The 18585-nt window shown below is 44.8% G+C and overlaps 1 protein-coding gene and 1 non-coding gene across 4 annotated transcripts in view; both read left to right on the plus strand.

Moving 5' to 3' along the window:
* ANTXR1 (ANTXR cell adhesion molecule 1) overlaps positions 1 to 18585 on the plus strand; it is a 266535-nt gene that overhangs the window by 163176 nt on the left and 84774 nt on the right. For all 3 annotated transcript variants that reach the window (XM_007970383.3, XM_007970382.3, XM_007970384.3), the window contains exons 15-16: positions 7370 to 7465; positions 8079 to 8246. In XM_007970383.3, the coding sequence (XP_007968574.3) occupies positions 7370 to 7465; positions 8079 to 8246 (264 nt within the window). The remainder of the gene's footprint in view (positions 1 to 7369; positions 7466 to 8078; positions 8247 to 18585) is intronic.
* On the plus strand, positions 8459 to 8565 carry LOC119627505 (U6 spliceosomal RNA). The gene has a single exon (XR_005243691.1). It is a non-coding gene; the product is annotated as a U6 spliceosomal RNA (small nuclear RNA).

The raw sequence follows: 18585 nt of genomic DNA on the forward strand, positions 1-18585 counted from the left end.
GGATATTGCATGTGAATGTATAAAAACTAATAGTAATAGTGGTTAATTACTAAAGATGACATTTATTGAGCATTTATGACTATCCAGGCAGTGATGTGAAGCACTTTTTGTGGTATATTTCATTTCATCATTCAGCAGCCCTGAAACAAAAGTGTGCTATTATGAACTCCTGTCTTATAGATGCAAAACTGAGGTATAATGAGATTAAAATACCAATTGCCCCAAGATTTCAGTTATTAAGTGATGGGACTGGGATTCAAACTTGTACCTGAAAAAGAAGCATAGAGCAGTCTTTCCTCACCCGTCCCTGAAGATGATGTAGCTCCTGCAACCAAGAGCAAGGCCTCCGCTCCTTGTTGGGAGCATCAGGTGCCCCTTTCTTGAGTGGCAGTGCCACCCCTCTCTGACCCTGTCACTCAGACAGGGCACACAGCCCCTTTTAAGACTGATGTAAAGATGGCTACTTATTTTCTGTGCTCTGTCTGTGGCCCTAGTGTGTAGCTATTCTCTTTAGCTCTCATCCCCGTGTTTCCCGCCTGTCTTCTCTTTCATGCTCCCACATCACCATGTCTCATCATGAAACTTTAGAATGCATCTGGGAGCTTGGTATGGTGGCTCACTCCTGTAATCCCAGCACCTTGGGAGGCTCAAGCAGGATTGCTTGGGACCAGGAGTTTGAGACCAGCCTGGGCAACATAGGGAGACCCCCATCTCTACAAAAATAAAAATTAGCTTGGCATGGCGGCTGTCACACATGTGGTCCCAGCTACTTGGGAGACTGAGGCTGGAGGGTCGCTTAAGCCCAGAAGCTGGAAACTGCAGTGAGCCATGTTCGTGCCACTGCACTCTAGCCTGGGCAACAGAGCAAGACCCCAACTCTTCCAAAAAAAGAATGTGTCTTCTTGTTTTAATCATGGGTTAGTATATGTGCACTGGGGTTGGGTGAGAGTGAGAAAGGATGTGAATATGTGGACATCTATAGGTTGGTGTTTTGTATCTGAAGGGAGAGGGGTGCCTATTGAAGGCATTTGATGCCTATCCAGTGAACAATAGGCACCTGGCTTTGAAGGATGAGCTTATTTTCAGATTTATTATTATGCTCACTGATCCTAACAATTTCTCTGTGGCAAGAAATGTTTAGATAGGAAAACTGAGCTTTGGAAAATTATACAGGGCTAGATAAGTTGAACTCCTAATAGCAACAGGCCTGGCATCCTTCATGTCTACACAGACACCCAGAGTAGCCTCCACCCTGGAGGGATGAAGGACCAAGCTACTGTCAGGGCATCTTCTTGCCAGTGACCATTAAATAAACACACACACATACACACACACTCACACACACATTCACACACACATACACTCCAAACAGAAGTCCTAGAAAAGGCCCAAAATTCAGTATTCTATGTTTTAATACTTTAAATAAAAAATAAAAAAAGACATTGCTGTTAGGAAAATAAACACTTTATTCTTTATTGAAGAGTACAGGACAATCCTTGTGTTGTCTTTAATCACTTTGTTTACATAAACAGATATAATGGTGCCATGACATGTGAAATGTGGCTCAGAATGGTGAAATCTTAAATCCTTTGGAATTTTTTGTATTTACAAACAGAAGTATTGCTGGATCTTTCTGACTTGCCAATTCACTCCTAGGAGTTTGCCTCCAAGACTGACATTGAGGGGATCTCCCTGACTTCTCCCCAAAGACCAGATGAGACAGTCCCACCAGTTCTACTTTAAGTTCTGCCCTTCGAAGCCTCCCAGACCTGGGAGTTTCTGTGGCCTTAGTCCTTTAATTCATGTCATCATTCTCACAAAACTCACTCCTCTATAAATGTAAACAATATTGTCGACAGTTGAGTTCGCTTTATTTTTCTCAAAATACAACACTGTGCTGGCAGGTGATGGGGACTCAATGATAGTTGCTTGAGTTAGTGAAAGAACTGACAAATAAAAGGCCCTTGTTGAGCTTATACATTTAAGATGTGCTCCTTTAAGATGTGCTCAATGACATTTAAAATTAATTTTTTTTTTTTTTTTTGAGACGGAGTCTGGCTCTGTCGCCCAGGCTGGAGTGCAGTGGCCGGATCTCAGCTCACTGCAAGCTCCGCCTCCCGGGTTTACGCCATTCTCCTGCCTCAGCCTCCCGAGTAGCTGGGACTACAGGCGCCGCCACCACGCCCGGCTAGTTTTTTGTATTTTTTAGTAGAGACGGGGTTTCACCGTGTTAGCCAGGATGGTCTCGATCTCCTGACCTCGTGATCCGCCCGTCTCGGCCTCCCAAAGTGCTGGGATTACAGGCTTGAGCCACCGCGCCCGGCGACATTTAAAATTAATTTAAAAGCTGATTTAAAGCTACTGCCTTGGGCTTGATTCTCTTTCAGTTATGTGCTTCTTTTCATTGATAGTTCCTATTGAAACTTGCAGTGAATTGGGAATTGTGAGCCTTCTTGGGTCAAACTGGCCATGTGGCTCTTCTAGTAAATGGATACCAGAGAAGCAGGAATGTTAAAGAACTTATCAACTAAGTCTGAGAGGGCCACCCTATGCACAACTCCAGGGGGCACTATTCACATCAAGTCTGTGGAGTTGACCTGTGCACAGTCTACATGCAGGAGTGAGGCAGCCCCAGAATCTGGAAAATTAATTCCTTCTACCCTCTGGTTTGCTTAATAACTAACAGTTAAATGTGTTGCGTGAGTGGAAGGTGGAGTTGTGGAGACATGAGGAGGGAGTATTGCATTCTCTGGGGAATCCGGGAGTTCTTCGCAGAATAGGTTACACTTTAACAACATGAAGGGATGGGTAGAAGAAATGGGAGAAGGGCTTTCCAGGCATGTGGAGCCCTGCATGTTGAAGCGCGGAGCTGCACAAAAGCCTGGCATGATTGGGAAAGATGGGAAAAGTTCAGGGTCTGAGGACAGCATAGGGCTAATCCAATTACAGGCTAACCAAGTGAGTTCAGAGACTTCATCCTCTACAGCTGTTTCTTCCTCAAGCAGGACTGTGCCTGCAGGCACACCCAGGTCTGCCTGAGGACATGCAGGTCAGAAGGGGCCTCTACCATCTGAGGAATGTGCTGCCATTTCTGTTACCCAAGCTCCAGCCAGCTGGACGTCTGGAGCCACCACATCCTTTCAGATTTAAACACAACTTCCCTTGATGGGAAACCAGCCTCCCTCCCCAATCCCTGCGGTTTCTCCCAGGCACCACTGACTCCTACTCCTTGCTTCTTCCGCGTTATCTCATCTTCTCGGTTTGCTAGACACGATCTAGCAGCACTGGCACACATCCAGCTGCGCAGCAAATTTTACTGAAGGTTTTAAAGTATATTGCAGCCCACAAGCCCTGGCGGAATAGTAAAGGGCCTCTTCTTTACCACCGGCCACTTCTACCACTCGGGGGGATTGGGGGTCTTAGCAGTTTGCTGGTAACTCGGCCCCACTCTGTTCTACTCATCTTCTCATTCCCCACAAACCCCTGATTTCTCATCCAAAGCAATTGGGTTCATCCAGCCCCATCCTCCAATAACCATAGAGGACAGTAAGGTTTTTGTTTTGTTTTGTTTTGTTTTGTTTTTTGTTTTGTTTTAGTTTACTAAAGGAAAGCCAGCTCACACTGAGGATTTCTATACTGGTGTTTTCTCTCTCCCTGCTACCATCCTTGAAGGGCAGTGTAGGAGGAAGTTCTCAAGAGCCTTTATGATATAATGAGATGTAAAAATCCACCCTCCGGTGCTGCCGAGAGTCTTAGTGGCCTTGCTGAGGGGCTGGGATTCTACTCCATCCATTTTTGGCCGAATGAAAAGACACATCAAAGATTCCCTTCTCTTCCTGGGAATTGCAAAACCCTTCTGTCTCCAGAATGTGTAAACAGACCCATGCTAACTGCAGGGGAAACTCTGACTCTCCCGTCCGTCAGCCCCTGGGCCTTTGTGCTGCCTGGTGCTGTTGTCTGAGCTTGGCAGGCCAGCTCCGGTCAGGGGATTAAGCGACGGGCTTGGTGGCGCTGCAGTGTATGGAGATTGCCCAAGCCCTAGGCATTTCCTGTTGCGAGAAGGCCAGGCCCTGCCCGGGGCCTGAGCACGGGGGCGGGGCCTCCTTCCTCAAGCCAGGGACCAGAGGGAGGGGCCAGGGACTAGAGGGAGGGGCCAGGGACTAGAGGGAGGGTTGCCCCGGTGTGCAAGCTAGCCTGGAAAGCAGCGGAAACCGGCTTTGTGCATCTTACTATATCCTGAGCACTCAACGGGGCTGCGAATTAGAGAAAGCCAATTGTAAATCCTTCTTTAAGTTCTTTTCATAAAATATAGGGGGAGAAAAATCCCTGAACAAGGTATCAGATAACCACACCAGAATTTCACCTTCAGGAATCACTTCTTTTCTCTAGATCTGACTCCTCTTCTGTGCAGTGAAAAGGCTTAATTACATGAGCTCCTAAATGATTAAGAGGCTCATGAACCTAGTTGAGTCCCCCATGGAATAAAGCGGCTTTATTCTTGGAGTTTCTTAACGTTCGTGGTGTTGCTGTGTTCAGCTTTAGGGTATAGAATTTCTGTTATCTCCTTTGGAAAACTGCCCCAGAGCGGGAATGCCCAGGCTTTCAGAGCCATATTTTGTTTATCTATGTTCACAGACACTTACACAGAGACATACGTCCACCGCCAATGTAAAGTTTAACCACATATAGGATATATAAGATTCCTGCTTTCACATCATAAGGTGAAAGAAACCTCTGAAATTATAAGGTAAAATCATATGAACTATAATATTTTATTGTGTTGGGGACTTTATTTTGTCATATTTTGCAGTTGTAAATTATCAAAATTAAGGTCAGGTGCAGTGGCTCACACCTGTAATCCCAGCACGTTGGGAGGCTAAGATGGGAGGATCACTTGAGCCCAGGAGTTTGTGACCGGCCTGAGCAATGTGGCAAAACCCCATCTCTACAAAAAAAAAATAGAAAAATTAGCCGGGCACATTGATATGTGTCTGTAATCCCAGCTACTCAGGGAGGTTGAGGTGAGAGAATTGCTTGAGCTGGGTTAGTTGAGGCTGCACTCCAGCCTGGGTGACAGAGTGAGATCCTGTCTCCAAAAAGAAACAAAAAACAAGTATCGAAATTAGCAGGTACAAGGGGAAGTCAAAAATGAGCGTGTATTTGTTGCCATCAAATGATTAGAAAAGCAAACCACAGAAGAACAAAATCCAGACTGGCCAATGCTGAGAAACAAACGAGAATGAGGTTGCATGAGTTCAAATCCAGCTCTGTCACTTAGAAGCTGAGTGACCGAAGTCATTTAACCTCTCTATTCTTATTCTCTAAAATAGGAATAATAACACCATGTACCTTCTTGGATGGTTGCAAGATTAAAGGATTAATAATACATTTAAAGCACTTAGAAGAGTGACTGGCACATAACATGGGAAAGGCTGCATAAATTCAATGGCGTGTTATCATGAATGCAATATGTGTTTATTGAGTACCTACTTTGCACTTAGAATACAAAGGTCAGCAGAATCTGAGAGAGAGCAACCAAGTAAGAGAGAGAGAGAGACACCCAAGTGTCAGCTGTGAGAATGTTGTACATCCTAGTCTGCTATGACCTCTCTGTCCTTTAAGATGTATTAAATTTTTTAAAAATCATTTTAAAGAAGACTGCCCATCCCAAGCACAACGTGTAACTCAGGGAGTCTTAATGTGCCAACATGTTTCTGCTTGCTTTGTCACCTTTCATCCTGACCTCTCCTGCCTTTGCTTCTTTGTACCTTGCCTCCTGTATGGGTACCCCATCCCACGCAGTGGTACCCTGCATAGAACTTCACCCAAATGCCACCAAAACAAGGCTATGACAAGCAGGCTTCAGCATTGTGAGCAATTTCTCCCTCTTTTGTTCTTTCCTCTGCTTTATCAACCCCTTTTCCAGCTTCCTTTCTCTATCCAGAGGAGAAATCATGCCACTTGCTTATAATCCATCCATGACTGTAAACAGTGATATTTTTCTCCGCACAACAAGAATAATTACAGTGCCAAGATGAAGAGCAGTCGCTACATCTCCTCCCTTTTTTCCATCCATAAAGTTACAAGTTCCTCTTCTTTCTTCATCTTAAAAAATATAAACACTAACTTCTTGTCACTGAGCTAAGTTGCAGACACTAAATTAACTTCTTTATTTGAGTTATCTCATTTAACTTATTTGTAAATTCAACAGATAATTCTTGGGCACCCACCACATACTATGTAGTGCTATTCTAAAAACTGGGAATACAATTGTAAGCATGACAAAAGCCTCTGTGAAACGTATGTTCTAGTGTGGAGAGACAGATATTAAGTAAGTATCAAGCCATGATGAGATGCTTAACTAAAAATAAAACAGATTGATGGGATGGAGAGACCGGCTACTTTAGAAGAAATTTCCAGGGGAGGCTTCTCTGAGGAGTGATATGAAAATCCATCCATCAGAAGATGGGATAGGGAAAGTGCTTTCCTGGACAAGGGGACAAGGGGACACTGTGCACAGGCCCCAAGACAGGAATTTGCTCAGAGTATTTGAGAGAGGGGGAGGCAGGCTGGAGCTCAGGAAGTTGGGGGGGGGCGGGGGGCGCATGATAAGGAAGAAGGCCAGAAAGGTGAGCAAAGGCCAGAACATACAGGGCAGAACTGGCATTTGCACTTACCCTGCTGTTTTGTGGAGAACAGATCATAGGTGAGTCTAAGGGCAGCAGGAGGCCAGTTGGGAAGCTACCACAGTGTCCAGGAGCAAGTGCATGGGGGCGTGGGCCCAGGGTGGTGGTTGGGGTGGAGAAGTCAACAGATTTCAGATCTTTAAGTAGTAGCAACAGAACTAGCTGGCAAGTTGGGACAAGTGGGGGAAAGGCAGTAAAGAAGAGAGAGTGACTTCCAGGCAGTGGGGAAGACTACAGGAGGAGCACGTTTAGGGTAGGGAAATCAGGATATCTCTGCGGTGGTATTGTTGAGATCTTTTTTAGCCCCCAAATAATGTGAATGTCAAGTGAGTAGTTGGAGTTCAGAGGCATCAGGGCTGAAGATATAAATTCATAAGTCATCAGCATGTAGGTGGGGTTAGATGCGATTCCCACAAAGGAGTAGAGCTGTAGAAAAGAACAAGAGAACAGGACTGTACCACAAACTTACCAGGTAGCACTGCTTACATTCCCACTCTATAGATAAGGAAAACAAGCTTAGGTGGTTTCAGTGATTGGCTCAAGATCCCAGGAAACAGTAGCACTGGGATTGTACTCTAGGCAGTCTGACTCTACAAGCTCTACTCCTAATCACTTGGCCACAGTAGACAGGTCCACACAGCAGTGCTGTTTTGCTTCCTTCATGTGCCACAATTTCTCTGCAGGAAGAAGATGATGATGGTCTGCCTAAGAAAAAGTGGCCAACGGTAGATGCCTCTTATTATGGTGGGAGAGGCGTTGGAGGCATTAAAAGAATGGAGGTAAGAGGACAGTTTAATATATACTTATCTATGTGCTGACTACTCCCATCCAGGTACCAGCCAGGGCCGACCCTGCTTAGCCTCTAGATATCAGGCATGCTCAGGGCAGTATGGCCATAGACCACGCTGACCACTCAATGTCAGAAACCCGAAGCAAATTGCTGAAAACCTGCTTGAGGTCTGGTGGGGATATGGACTGTAAGGCAGACAGATGGAGAGATAGGAGGGACAGCCTTTTCACTGTGCGCTCCCATGTCTTGCCCACTGTGAGTCAGAGCAGGGAACACATCAGTTCAAACCTCCTCATGATTTCTTTTCTCACTGAATTAAAATCCAAAGTTCGTACCTGAACCTGCAAGGTCTTTGCGTGTACTGTCCCTGCTGCCTGGACAATTCCTCCCTAAATATCCGCCCATGTGGTTCACGCTCTCTGCTCCTTCGGTTCTCCCCTTTTCTCTTTTTCCACAGTTTCCCTCTTCCCTGGTCCTCAAAACCCAAAGGAATCCAGGGTTGGGTAGCATTCACATTGCAACTCATGCATGTATTTGTCAGTCTCATTCTCGAGGGGCAGCATATTTTGTCATTTTGTTTCCTTGTATTTTATTTATTTTAGGTTCGTTGGGGAGAAAAGGGCTCCACAGAAGAAGGTGCTAAGTTGGAAAAGGCAAAGAATGCAAGAGTCAAGATGCCGGAGCAGGAATATGAATTCCCTGAGCCACGAAATCTCAACAACAATATGCGTCGGCCTTCTTCCCCACGCAAGTGGTACTCTCCGATCAAGGTGTGTCTCTCTACTCAAAAATCTATCGTCAGTCCTGATAAAACACTTACATAGTGAAGAATCAGAATCTTTCCAAGTGATAAAATCCCAACCTAAAATCCAGTTTATCACAGGGGAACGATTATTTAAAATTATGGACTTGAAGTACAAGTAATTACTCTCAATTTCCACATAATCTGGGTTGAAAACTAGGCTTTTTAAAAATCACCATGGTGTTCACTTCTGCAGCACATATACTAAAATTGGAACAATATAGAGAAGATTAGCATGACCCCTGGGCAAGGATAACATGCAAATTCATGAAGTGTTCCATATAAAAAAAAAAAAAATCACCACGGCAAAGTAGTGGAAAAAGCATGGACTATGAGTCAAGTAACTTGGGTAGTAACCCCAGAGGGTGACTATAAATTTCCATAACATCTCATAACTTCACTTAGTAGACAATCTACTGTCTAAGAAAAATGGCAGCATTCTCCTTGATGCTAATCTCTACTCCTTTTGCCATAACATAAGCCCATTCCCTTTTATTTGAGCCTCCTGCCAGTGTATCGGGGCCCACCAGCAAATCTCAATGGCCATGGATCTAGGAGTCACTCTTCCTGGTTGTGAACAAATCTTTTTTCTCCACCATCTCTCTTTCCCCCACACCTCCAGAGCTTAAAATCCTCTTTGGTTTATTGGGAAGTGTAAGCCATAGGAGGCGGTTAATGCTTCCTAAAGGCCTCTTTTTTATTTTATTTTATTTTATTTTATTTTATGTATTTTTTGAGACAGGTTCTCACTCTATCACCCAGGCTGTAGTGCAGTTGTGGGATCTCTGCTCACTGCAGCCTCAACCTCCCAGGCTCAAGCCATCCTCCCACCTCAGCCCCCTAGGTAGCTGGGACTACAGGCACACACCACCTCACCCAGCTAATTGTTGTATTTTTTTTTTTTTTTTTTTTTTTTTTTGAGAGATGGGGTTTCGCCATGTTGCCCAGGCCTGTCTTACACTCCTGAGCTAAAGCAGTCTGCCCACCTCGGCCTCCTGAAATGCTAAGATTACAGGCATGGGCCACCATGCCCAGCCTGAAGGCCTCTTTTCTATTCTTCTTGGTCCAAATGGCTTTGAATTCACATGATTGAGTTAACACCTTCACTCTTTAGCCGTGCCCATTCACATCTGCACTATGCCACTTATCAAAGAGCACTGGAAAATTATAGCTGAAAAGACTCTAGACATAATCTGTTCCCACCCTCTGATTTTATACTAAGATAGGCAAAGTCCTTGTTCTGCTGAGGTCTGGAACCCAAGGCCCCCAACTCAGGGCTACAGACTCCAGTTTCATGCTGCAAACAGAACTGAGCCAACTCCAGAGCCTCAAGTCAAAGACTCAATAGAGCCAGCTCCCATCACCGTCCATACACACATACACGCGCGCACACACACAGCCTTACCCCTTCCAATAGCAACAAAGATTATTTTCATCATTCGCTGACTTAATTTGCTAATTTTGGAGCAGGACTTCTCCAACAAAATCAAAAGAAGTACCATTGCACGCAGTGTAACGAAACGTTATTGATGGTCACCTTTACCTCAGCTGAGCTAGCTCAAGCTCACCTGAATTGCCACGCATTTCTATTCTGTTTTGCCGCGTTTAAAGCAGTGAGATTCTTTTTTTAGGATAAGCCTGCCCCCTGGGGTAATGGATTGAACTCTGAAAAGATGTGGGCAAAATGCAGCTCGCTTGACTAACAGCTGTTTGCTTCTAATTATTTTCTAATGAAGAACACACAGTGGCGTGCATGCATGTGCAGACAGGAAGGAGCCAAGCAGATTCTCAGCCATGAAGAAGAAAGGGGATTTTGTGTTATGCCATTCTCAGGAATCTGTACCTTGTGACTAATGCCACATCTTTGGTTACAGCCAGGTTTTTGTTTCTGTAATCTGGGACACTGAGAGAACACTAATTCTGTTTGAAAACTCCAGTTTCTACTTGAGAGCATATTATTCCTCTATTGACTGGCAGTTTAGGACTGAATTTGATGAGGTAAATAAGTATATGGGCCAATACATTTAGAAATCTAAAAACATTCCCAACACCCACTCAGAATTATTATCAATTCAGTGAGTCTTCGTTGTGCAGCTACCGTGTGCCACGCACTGTAGGGTGTTGAATATACAGAGGCTTTCAAACCCAGCTGAGTGTCAGAATCACCTGAGAGTGCTTTAAAAAATACAGATTTCCAGGCCCAGTGACTCAGAATCTCACAAAAGGCCTCCAAAAGCACACTGGCTCTCAGCATTTGTTCACAATGCCTCCCTTTTCTAATTTCACTTCCAGACTCCCTGAGCGATAGGCCTCTGTTGCCCCAATTACCACTTCATCAGTCCTGACTCTTGAGCTTCCTCTTAGTCTCTGTAGTCTCTGTAGTAAAGCACTGGCTCTCAAAGGTGGTCCCTGGACCAGCAGCAATAGCATCACCCAAGAATTATTAGACATGGACATTCTTGGGCCCCACCTAAGATCTACTAAATCAAAACCTCTGGAAGTGGGGCCCAGCCATCTGGGTTTTAACAAGCTGAGTTAAGAAGTTGTCACCAGCTAGGCTCAGTGACTCATGCCTGCAATCCCAGCACTTTGGAAGACCGAAGAGGCTGGATCACAAGGTCAGGAGTTCAAGACCAGCCCTGGCCAACATGGTGAAACCCCATCTCTACTAAAAATACAAAAATTAGCTGCGTGGTGGCGGATGCCTGTAATCCCAGCTACTCCAGAGGCTGAGGCAGGAGAATCGTTTGAACCCAGGAGGCAGAGGTTGCAGTGAGCCGAGATCGCGCCATTGCACTCCAGCCTGGGCAACAGGGCGAGACTCCAACACAAATAAAAAAAGAAAAAAAAAAAATGAAGAAGTTGTCACCAAAGGTTCCAGCCAGCATTCCATAGGAAGTTCTTGGAGGGCAGGAACTGTGGTGACTGGATTGTTAAAATAGGCAAAGAGGCCATGATTGCACTGCGGTGATTTTTCAGGCATCTCAGCAAGGAGAGCCCCATTAATGTTGACACTGGGTCCATTTTTACCACAAACACAACTGCCGAATTAATGTTAAGTGGTTGGGAACCTGAGTGTCTTAGGAGTCAACTAAAAGGCCAGATGGAAATGACCTGACGCCGGCGGACTTGAAGAGCTCCTCGGCGGGACCCCCTCGTTAGGATGTGCAGAGCATGAATCCTCCTTTTGCCTGGTGGAACAGCCAGTGCCAGTGCTTACTCAGCTCCTTCTACTGTAGAGGAAACGCATACACAGCCATTGGTGTGGTTACTCATGTTTATGAGCCTTCTCTCCACCAGATTTGACCCCCTGCACACACCAGCTACGCTTTGAATCCCCAGTAAACAGTGTTGTACCTGGCTCATCCCTTATTAAAGAGCTAAAGCATGAACAGTAATTATGAAACCACTGCCCAGAGCATCCTGCCGGTCAAACCACACAGACCGTTTTGGCACACTCTATCCGGAAAGTGACATTCTTCATGCCATCTCTCTGAGGAGAGAAGAGAAAAAGAGGTTGTTTTAGGTGCAACAAAGAGGATAGAAGCACAGAAAGAAATTCAAAAGTAATCATGTGTGCTGTCTGTCCAGAAGTAAGGCAGGCTTGCTTCCAGAATCTCAGGGTTCATCCTATTTTACATGATGTGTGATCCGCAGTGAGTCCCGTGCTAGCCACAATGCCTGAGGACATCTGCTCAGCCTTGGACAAAACATTTAGCCTTATGTGGTGCCATAAACTCTGTTTCCCTTTCCTGAACTCTCTCCCTGAACTCGCCGTGGTCCTGATAGGAAACAGAAAGCACACTGAAAAGAGTTGAGCTAACAGAGGTGTGGGCAGAGTGAAAGGAATCCCCAGGCTACGGTGAGGCACCCAGGGGCTGGCAACAACGAGAGCTGTTACACCTGAAGGGCACGTGGGAAAATGGTGTTACTGGGTTCCAGGAAGAGCTGCAGCCATGCAAAGAGACTACTCAACAGGAACTGTTTCTTTAGTTGACAATCTAAATCCACCCCACCACCTGTTTTTATATGATCTGCAAACAAAGAACGATTTTTACATTTTTAAATGGTTATATAAGTACCTATATAATGTTGCCTCTTGCCCTGAAAATCTTTGGCTCTTTACAGACCAAGACCAAAGGGCAGCTAGGTGATCCAGAGGCAGCCTTCCAAGGCATGGCGAAGGCAGGCAGAGAATGGATGGGGGCCGGCAGGTCAGGGAGAGTGACCCGTCCACTCACTGCCTGCCTTCTGCCTCCACTATAAGCAAGGAGAACAGCTCCAACTCACACAAAACTCTCAGCAGGTATTGGAAAGACTCCTGGCGACCCAGTGAAAGGAGCCAGAATCATATACTTATTGAATTGCATTGCATTAGACTCATTGCTTTCCATGAAATGGAGTTTTTGAGAAGCAGGTGAGCACATTTGCCAAGCAAACCCAAAGAGAACACACGGAGGGAAGAAGTCCACAGTGGGCTCTTCTCCACCCACCATCTCCCCATCTAATTTAAGGCACCAACCACACCGACCACACCTCCCCTCTTCCTCATTCCAGACTCATGATCGGGAAATTTTCCCTGATATTTAGCCTGCATTTTCCTTTGCTTGGTTTTCACCCCCGGATTTACAATACCCCGTGCTTCTCATTAAACTGAGGCTGACCATTTTAGACAAGTGAAGTCATGCCCAGCTATATGGGCAAACTTTTCTTAAAAACCAAAAGAAGAAAAAAAAGCGCAACAAAAATTACCCTGTGCATGGCATACACACACGCATGAGTGTGTGTGTGTCTGTGTGTAGGGAAAGTTTCCGACATTATCCATTAAATTTATTAATTTTTTCCTTTGAGGGAAAGCGCGGGTCACGCTATTTACCATGTATTTCTGTTTTGTTTGTTTTGTTTTGTTTTTGAGACGGAGTCTCACTCTGTTGCCCGGGCTGAAGTGCAGTGGCACGATCTCAGCTCACTGCAAGCTCCACCTCCCAGGTTCACGCCATTCTCCTGCCTCAGCCTCCCAAATAGTTGGGAGTACAGGTGCCCATCACCAAGCCCAGCTAATTTTTTTGTATTTTTAGTAGAGACAGGGTTTCACTGTGTTAGCCAGGATGGTCTCAATCTTCTGACCTCGTGATCTGCTTGCCTCAGCCTCCCCAAGTGCTGGGATTACAGGTGTGAGCCACCATGCCCAGGCTTTTTTTTTTTTTTTTTTTTTTTTTTTTGAGATGGAGTCTAACTCTGTCGCCAGGCTGGACTGCAGTGGCATGATCTCAGCTCACTACAACCCTCATCTCCCAGGTTCAAGTGATTCTCCTGCCTCAGCCTCCCAAGTAGCTGGGACTACAGGCATGTGCCACCACGCCCAGCTAATTTTTGTATTTTTTTTTTTAGTACATACGGGGTTTCACCATGTTGGCCAGGATGGTCTCAATTTCTTGACCTCTTAGTCCAACCACCTTGGCTGCCCATAGTGCTAGGATTACAGGCGTAAGCCATCACACCTGGCCTCCCATGTATTTCAGAGTGTAAAAAGTCAGGTGTCAGTTTATAGTGGCCTTATAAGTTGAGCTACTCTCAGAATTCTCAATCTCTGACTATCTTCCAGCTGGCTAAGGCAGACAAACCAGAAGAAAAGATACAACTGCTGCCTGGCGAAAAAAAAAAAGAGGAAACCCCACCACAAAAGCTGATGGCCCGGGTGCTTTGGTTTTTTTGTTTATTTTGAAAACAGGGTCTTGTTCTCTCACCCAGGCTGTAGCGCAGTGGTGCAATCATACAGCCCACTGTAGCATCAAACTCCTAGGTTTAAGGGATTCTCCCACCCGAGTCTCCCAAGTAGCTGGGACTACAGATGTAAGCCATCACACCCAGCTAATTTTTTTAAAATTTTTTTTGTAAGCACGGGGGTCTCACTATGTTGTCCAAGCTGGTCTCAAGTAATCATCCCACCTCAGCCTCTCAAAAGTGTTGGGATTATAGGCATGCACCACCATGCCCGGCCCCCTACCTCCAGAGTGCTATGAACGCTGGCTGCAGAATCATTCGCAGCACAAGTCTTATTGTTTAGAAAGAAACCAAAGCTAGAGTTTACATAGAACTTCCACTTTGCCTGTGTGAATTGAAAGGTATTTTCTGTGGCTAAGATACAGTTTGGGAGCATGGAATTGGTAAATTTCTCATAGTCAAAATTTGTCAACTTCAAATGAAAGGAAGCTATTTATAAATGTCAGCTAATACAGTCTGCCAGGGGGCTTGAGGCTTGTGGAGAAATCTTTGTCTTAGCTTCGCAGAAGCAGTTGGGCATTTTGCCGGGGAGTGAGGACCAGTGTCTTAAATGCGTGCTGTGGAGAGGCTTGTGCACGACAGACATCCAAGTCTGAGACAGATAAAGCGGCAGCAACTCAGAGGGATCCTCTAAGACTTTAGGTGAAGCGCAGAGACTGTTTAGAAAACTCTTCTGTGGCACATCTAGCCCCAAAATGTTGTTATTAACGAGCCCACTACTACCGTGTTTAAATGACAGACTTCTGCCTACATTCGGAAAAATCAAGGCTCCAAGAGCCTTTATCATGCAGTGCTCGTTGACTTTTGAGAGTTATTTTTTATTTTCATTTTGGTTGTTAACATTGTTTTTTCTAAAGCTTACTTCTTGGTTGCAAACACTGTTTTTCTAAAGCTCTTGCATAAAAACTACCTGTTGTAGGAGTAGAAAGAGGTTATAGCTTGTGTTGATTGATTGCCTGGATCGTTTTCTATGCCACAGACTGGGGATTTAGGTTCATTTGTGGGACAATCAGAACTCAGAATGCCGAGGATACACCTGGAACTAGCTAATCTCGCCTTGGCCAAAAGAGCCCAATGACAACAGCTCACCTGGATCAAGCACACCCTGCAAGTCGGGCAGCACTTTCTATGCACTAATGCCTTTATTATTTATAAAAAAAAATATTTATCCCTTCAAAGTAGAAACTACTTATCCATTAGTAGTAAATAGATACCCAGCTCAGTAGAAACTACAAATGGAAAACCAGAGCACAGAGAGGTTAGGTAACTTGCCCAAATTCACACTGCTAGTAAAATGTTTCGTGGTTCCTTTTATTGACTGCAGTGCATCCATTTGGGCTCGCAATAAATTTCTTTATTAATCAATAGGAGAGAGGACAGGAACCCTGGAGATGAAAGGCCAATCAGGAAACTATTCACAGAATGAGTAAGATGGTGAGAGCCTGGGCCCAGGCAGGAGCTGTGGAGATGGTGGGTCAGGGGTAGATGGGAAGAGGCAGCAGCTACAGAGAGAACATTCACAAGACACGGTTGATGTTGGACATGAGCAGGTGGCAGAGAGAAGGGAAGTTAGAATGATTCCTGGTACCCAGCATGCCCATCTGGATAGCTTGGTGGTGCCATGAATCAAGGCAGGGTGTGCAAAAGGAGGAGCAGGTTTGGGGAGAAGAGTTAGTTCAGTTTGTAATGTTTGAGTTTTTGATACCTGCGATACATCCACATTACAATTAAGATTTAATAGGTAAATGGATACCCAGATCTGGAGCTCAAGAGAGGACTGGGCTGAGTATAGAGTTTGTGAGTCACCAGCAGACAGGTGGAAGCTGGAGCCATGACACTAGATGAGAGCACTCAGCTGGGAGATGAGAATAGAGGTGCCAAATGAAGGCCACCATGTCAAGTGCAGGCAGAGGGGGAGGAGCAGAAGAAGCTGAAAAGGACTCGGCAGAGAGGTCGGAGGGAGCAGGTAGAAGCTGGTGGCACAGAGGCTGAGGGAGAGTGTGCAGAGGATCTCCCCAGCACAGCAGATCTCCTCAAAGAACCAAGTGAAATGAGTGTCAAGGCGTTTGGCAGTCGGGATGCCATGGGTGGCCTTAGCAAGAGCAATTTGGGCGGAGTGAGTGGGGCAGAAGGAATAAAAACCGTGGCTTGGGGGTAAGAGGAAAATAGGCTTGGAGGAGCACAGAATAGAAGATGGACAGATGCCTGCTTACAAAGTTCAAATTATTGGATTCCTACACTCTGTATTACATTCTTTTCCATCTTTCTACAGAGCCTCCCAAATGATCATTTTAATGGCTTTACTATGATCATAGGTAACATTTAATGAATACCTTCTATGAGACAAGTACCTAACTTCAATATTTAATTTTAAGTCTTACAGCAAGTCTGTAGAGTAGACAGTGTTATTATCTCCACTTTAAATATGAGAAAAGTAAGGCTTGGGGAGATGAAACTACTCATCTAACCTGTAGAGCTGGTGAAAAGGAGACTCACAGTACAAACTGGGGTAGCCTGGCTTTGGTCACTTTGTGCTTAAACACTACACCATAGGGTGACCTGTTGCCACAAAGAAACATCATTTTCTACTCATTCTCCTGGTATTATACATCTAGGTGGTTTCTGCTCTTTTGCTATGCATGTAACTTTAAATTTCTGCTGAGTTAATTAATGTGTTTCTTCAACAGCCCAGTGTTCTTCTTTCTGCCCCATCTCATTGCTCATTTGTCGCAGAGTTGAGTGATTAGCACACACAGCTCTGTGGGTGGGCTGATTGACAAAGCCAAATGCTGGGAGCCCTCTCCTTCTGAAAAACAGGGGAAAGAAAAAAGAGGCATTCATCCAGGAAACCCACCTGGTTATATCCTGAAATATAAATGCTTATCCAAAAGAACCTTAAAGGAAAACATTTAGCTGGTGATTGAAACGGCTTAATACAGAAAATCATGCTGCACACAGCAGCATTTCTATCCAGCATTCTAAAATCATTTCAAAATATTTTTCAAGGCTTTTGTAAATTCCTTTCCAAAATAGATGAGAAACACTACACTTGGCAAGACAAAGTTTAACCCACAAGAACTCAAACAACAGTTTATAAAGATTAAAGAACACAATTTTATATGTGTATATAACTCTCCAGAAAATCATTTCAGAACATGAAATCTTCGAGATGATTCTTAACACTGCCCCTATATAAATGCTTTGTGTCCAGAAACTTAAACTCTGTACACTCCTCCAGCCTTCCCAGCACTGTCATTCAAAGACCCCTGCAAGATCAGGATTTTCAAATGTTCCTAAGGCTTGGGTAGGAAATACGTTTTACATTTTGGCCCAGTTTATGCCCACACATGTGTGCACACACAGTCATACATACACCCATACACATTTAACTGAAACAAATTTTTCACAAAACAATACTTGTCCTCACCATGTGCAATTAATATTTTCTCTTCTATTCTATTTCTTAAAAGTTCTGGTCCCATACAAAATTGATTTCATGAGGGCTTAAAGGGTTGCAACCCACAGCTGAGAAGTCCTGTGTTCTAAAGGATCTAAATTAAAGCGCTCTCACCAAAAGATCTGCATGAGGAAGAATCTGCAGTTGGTGTAATAGAAAGCGTATGTGATTTGGAATTAGAGAGGCATGGGTTCCAATCTCAACTCTTCGGTTTACAAACCATCTGCCTTTGGGCAAGTTACTTGATCTCTCTTTGCCCCTCCATTTCCTCTCCACAGGCCTCTGGGACTGCTGGGACAATTCAACTAGAGGACACTCATGGAAGCACCCACCACTTAGAATCATTCATTCATCCAGCAAACATATATTGAGCACCAGATGTTGTCCTAAGGGCTAGGCAGATAGAAGTGAACAAAACCATCAACACCCCTGCTTTCATGGAGCTGGCATTCCAGGGGGCACAGACAATCAGCAAATTAACATAGAATATGTCAGGGAGTGAGAAGGACTGTATTAGTTTCCTCTTGTCACTGGGATGAATTGCCACAAACTTAAAGGTTTAATCAACACAAATCTATTATCTTACAGTTTCAGATGTCATAAGCCCCAAACGGGTCTCACTAGACTAAAATCAAGGTGTTGGCAGAGCTGTTTTCCTTTTGGAGACTCCAGAGGAGAATTTCCTTGTCTTTTATAGATGCTAGAGGCTGCCCACACCCACTGGTTTATGACCAGTCTGCATTTCCACAGTCAGCAACATTGGGTTGAGTCCGTCTCACACCTAATCACTGTGACTCTGCTTCTATCCACACATCTCCTTCTCTGGATTTGACCCTCCTGCCAAAAACCACCGTGGGTCCTCTAGGAAGGACCCATGTAGTTAGACTGAGCCCACCGGATAGTCCAGGATACTCTCCCCATCTCCACATCCTTACCTTAATCACATCTGCAAACTCCTTTCTGCCATGTAAGGTAACATATTCATAGGTTCCAGGGAATATAAATAAGAGTCACCTGGAGGGGTGGTGTTGGTAGTCAGTTGTGAAAGCCTTGGTGCTGACATACT

The sequence above is a fragment of the Chlorocebus sabaeus genome, chromosome 14, assembly GCF_047675955.1.
Source record: "Chlorocebus sabaeus isolate Y175 chromosome 14, mChlSab1.0.hap1, whole genome shotgun sequence".
NCBI lineage: Eukaryota > Metazoa > Chordata > Mammalia > Primates > Cercopithecidae > Chlorocebus > Chlorocebus sabaeus.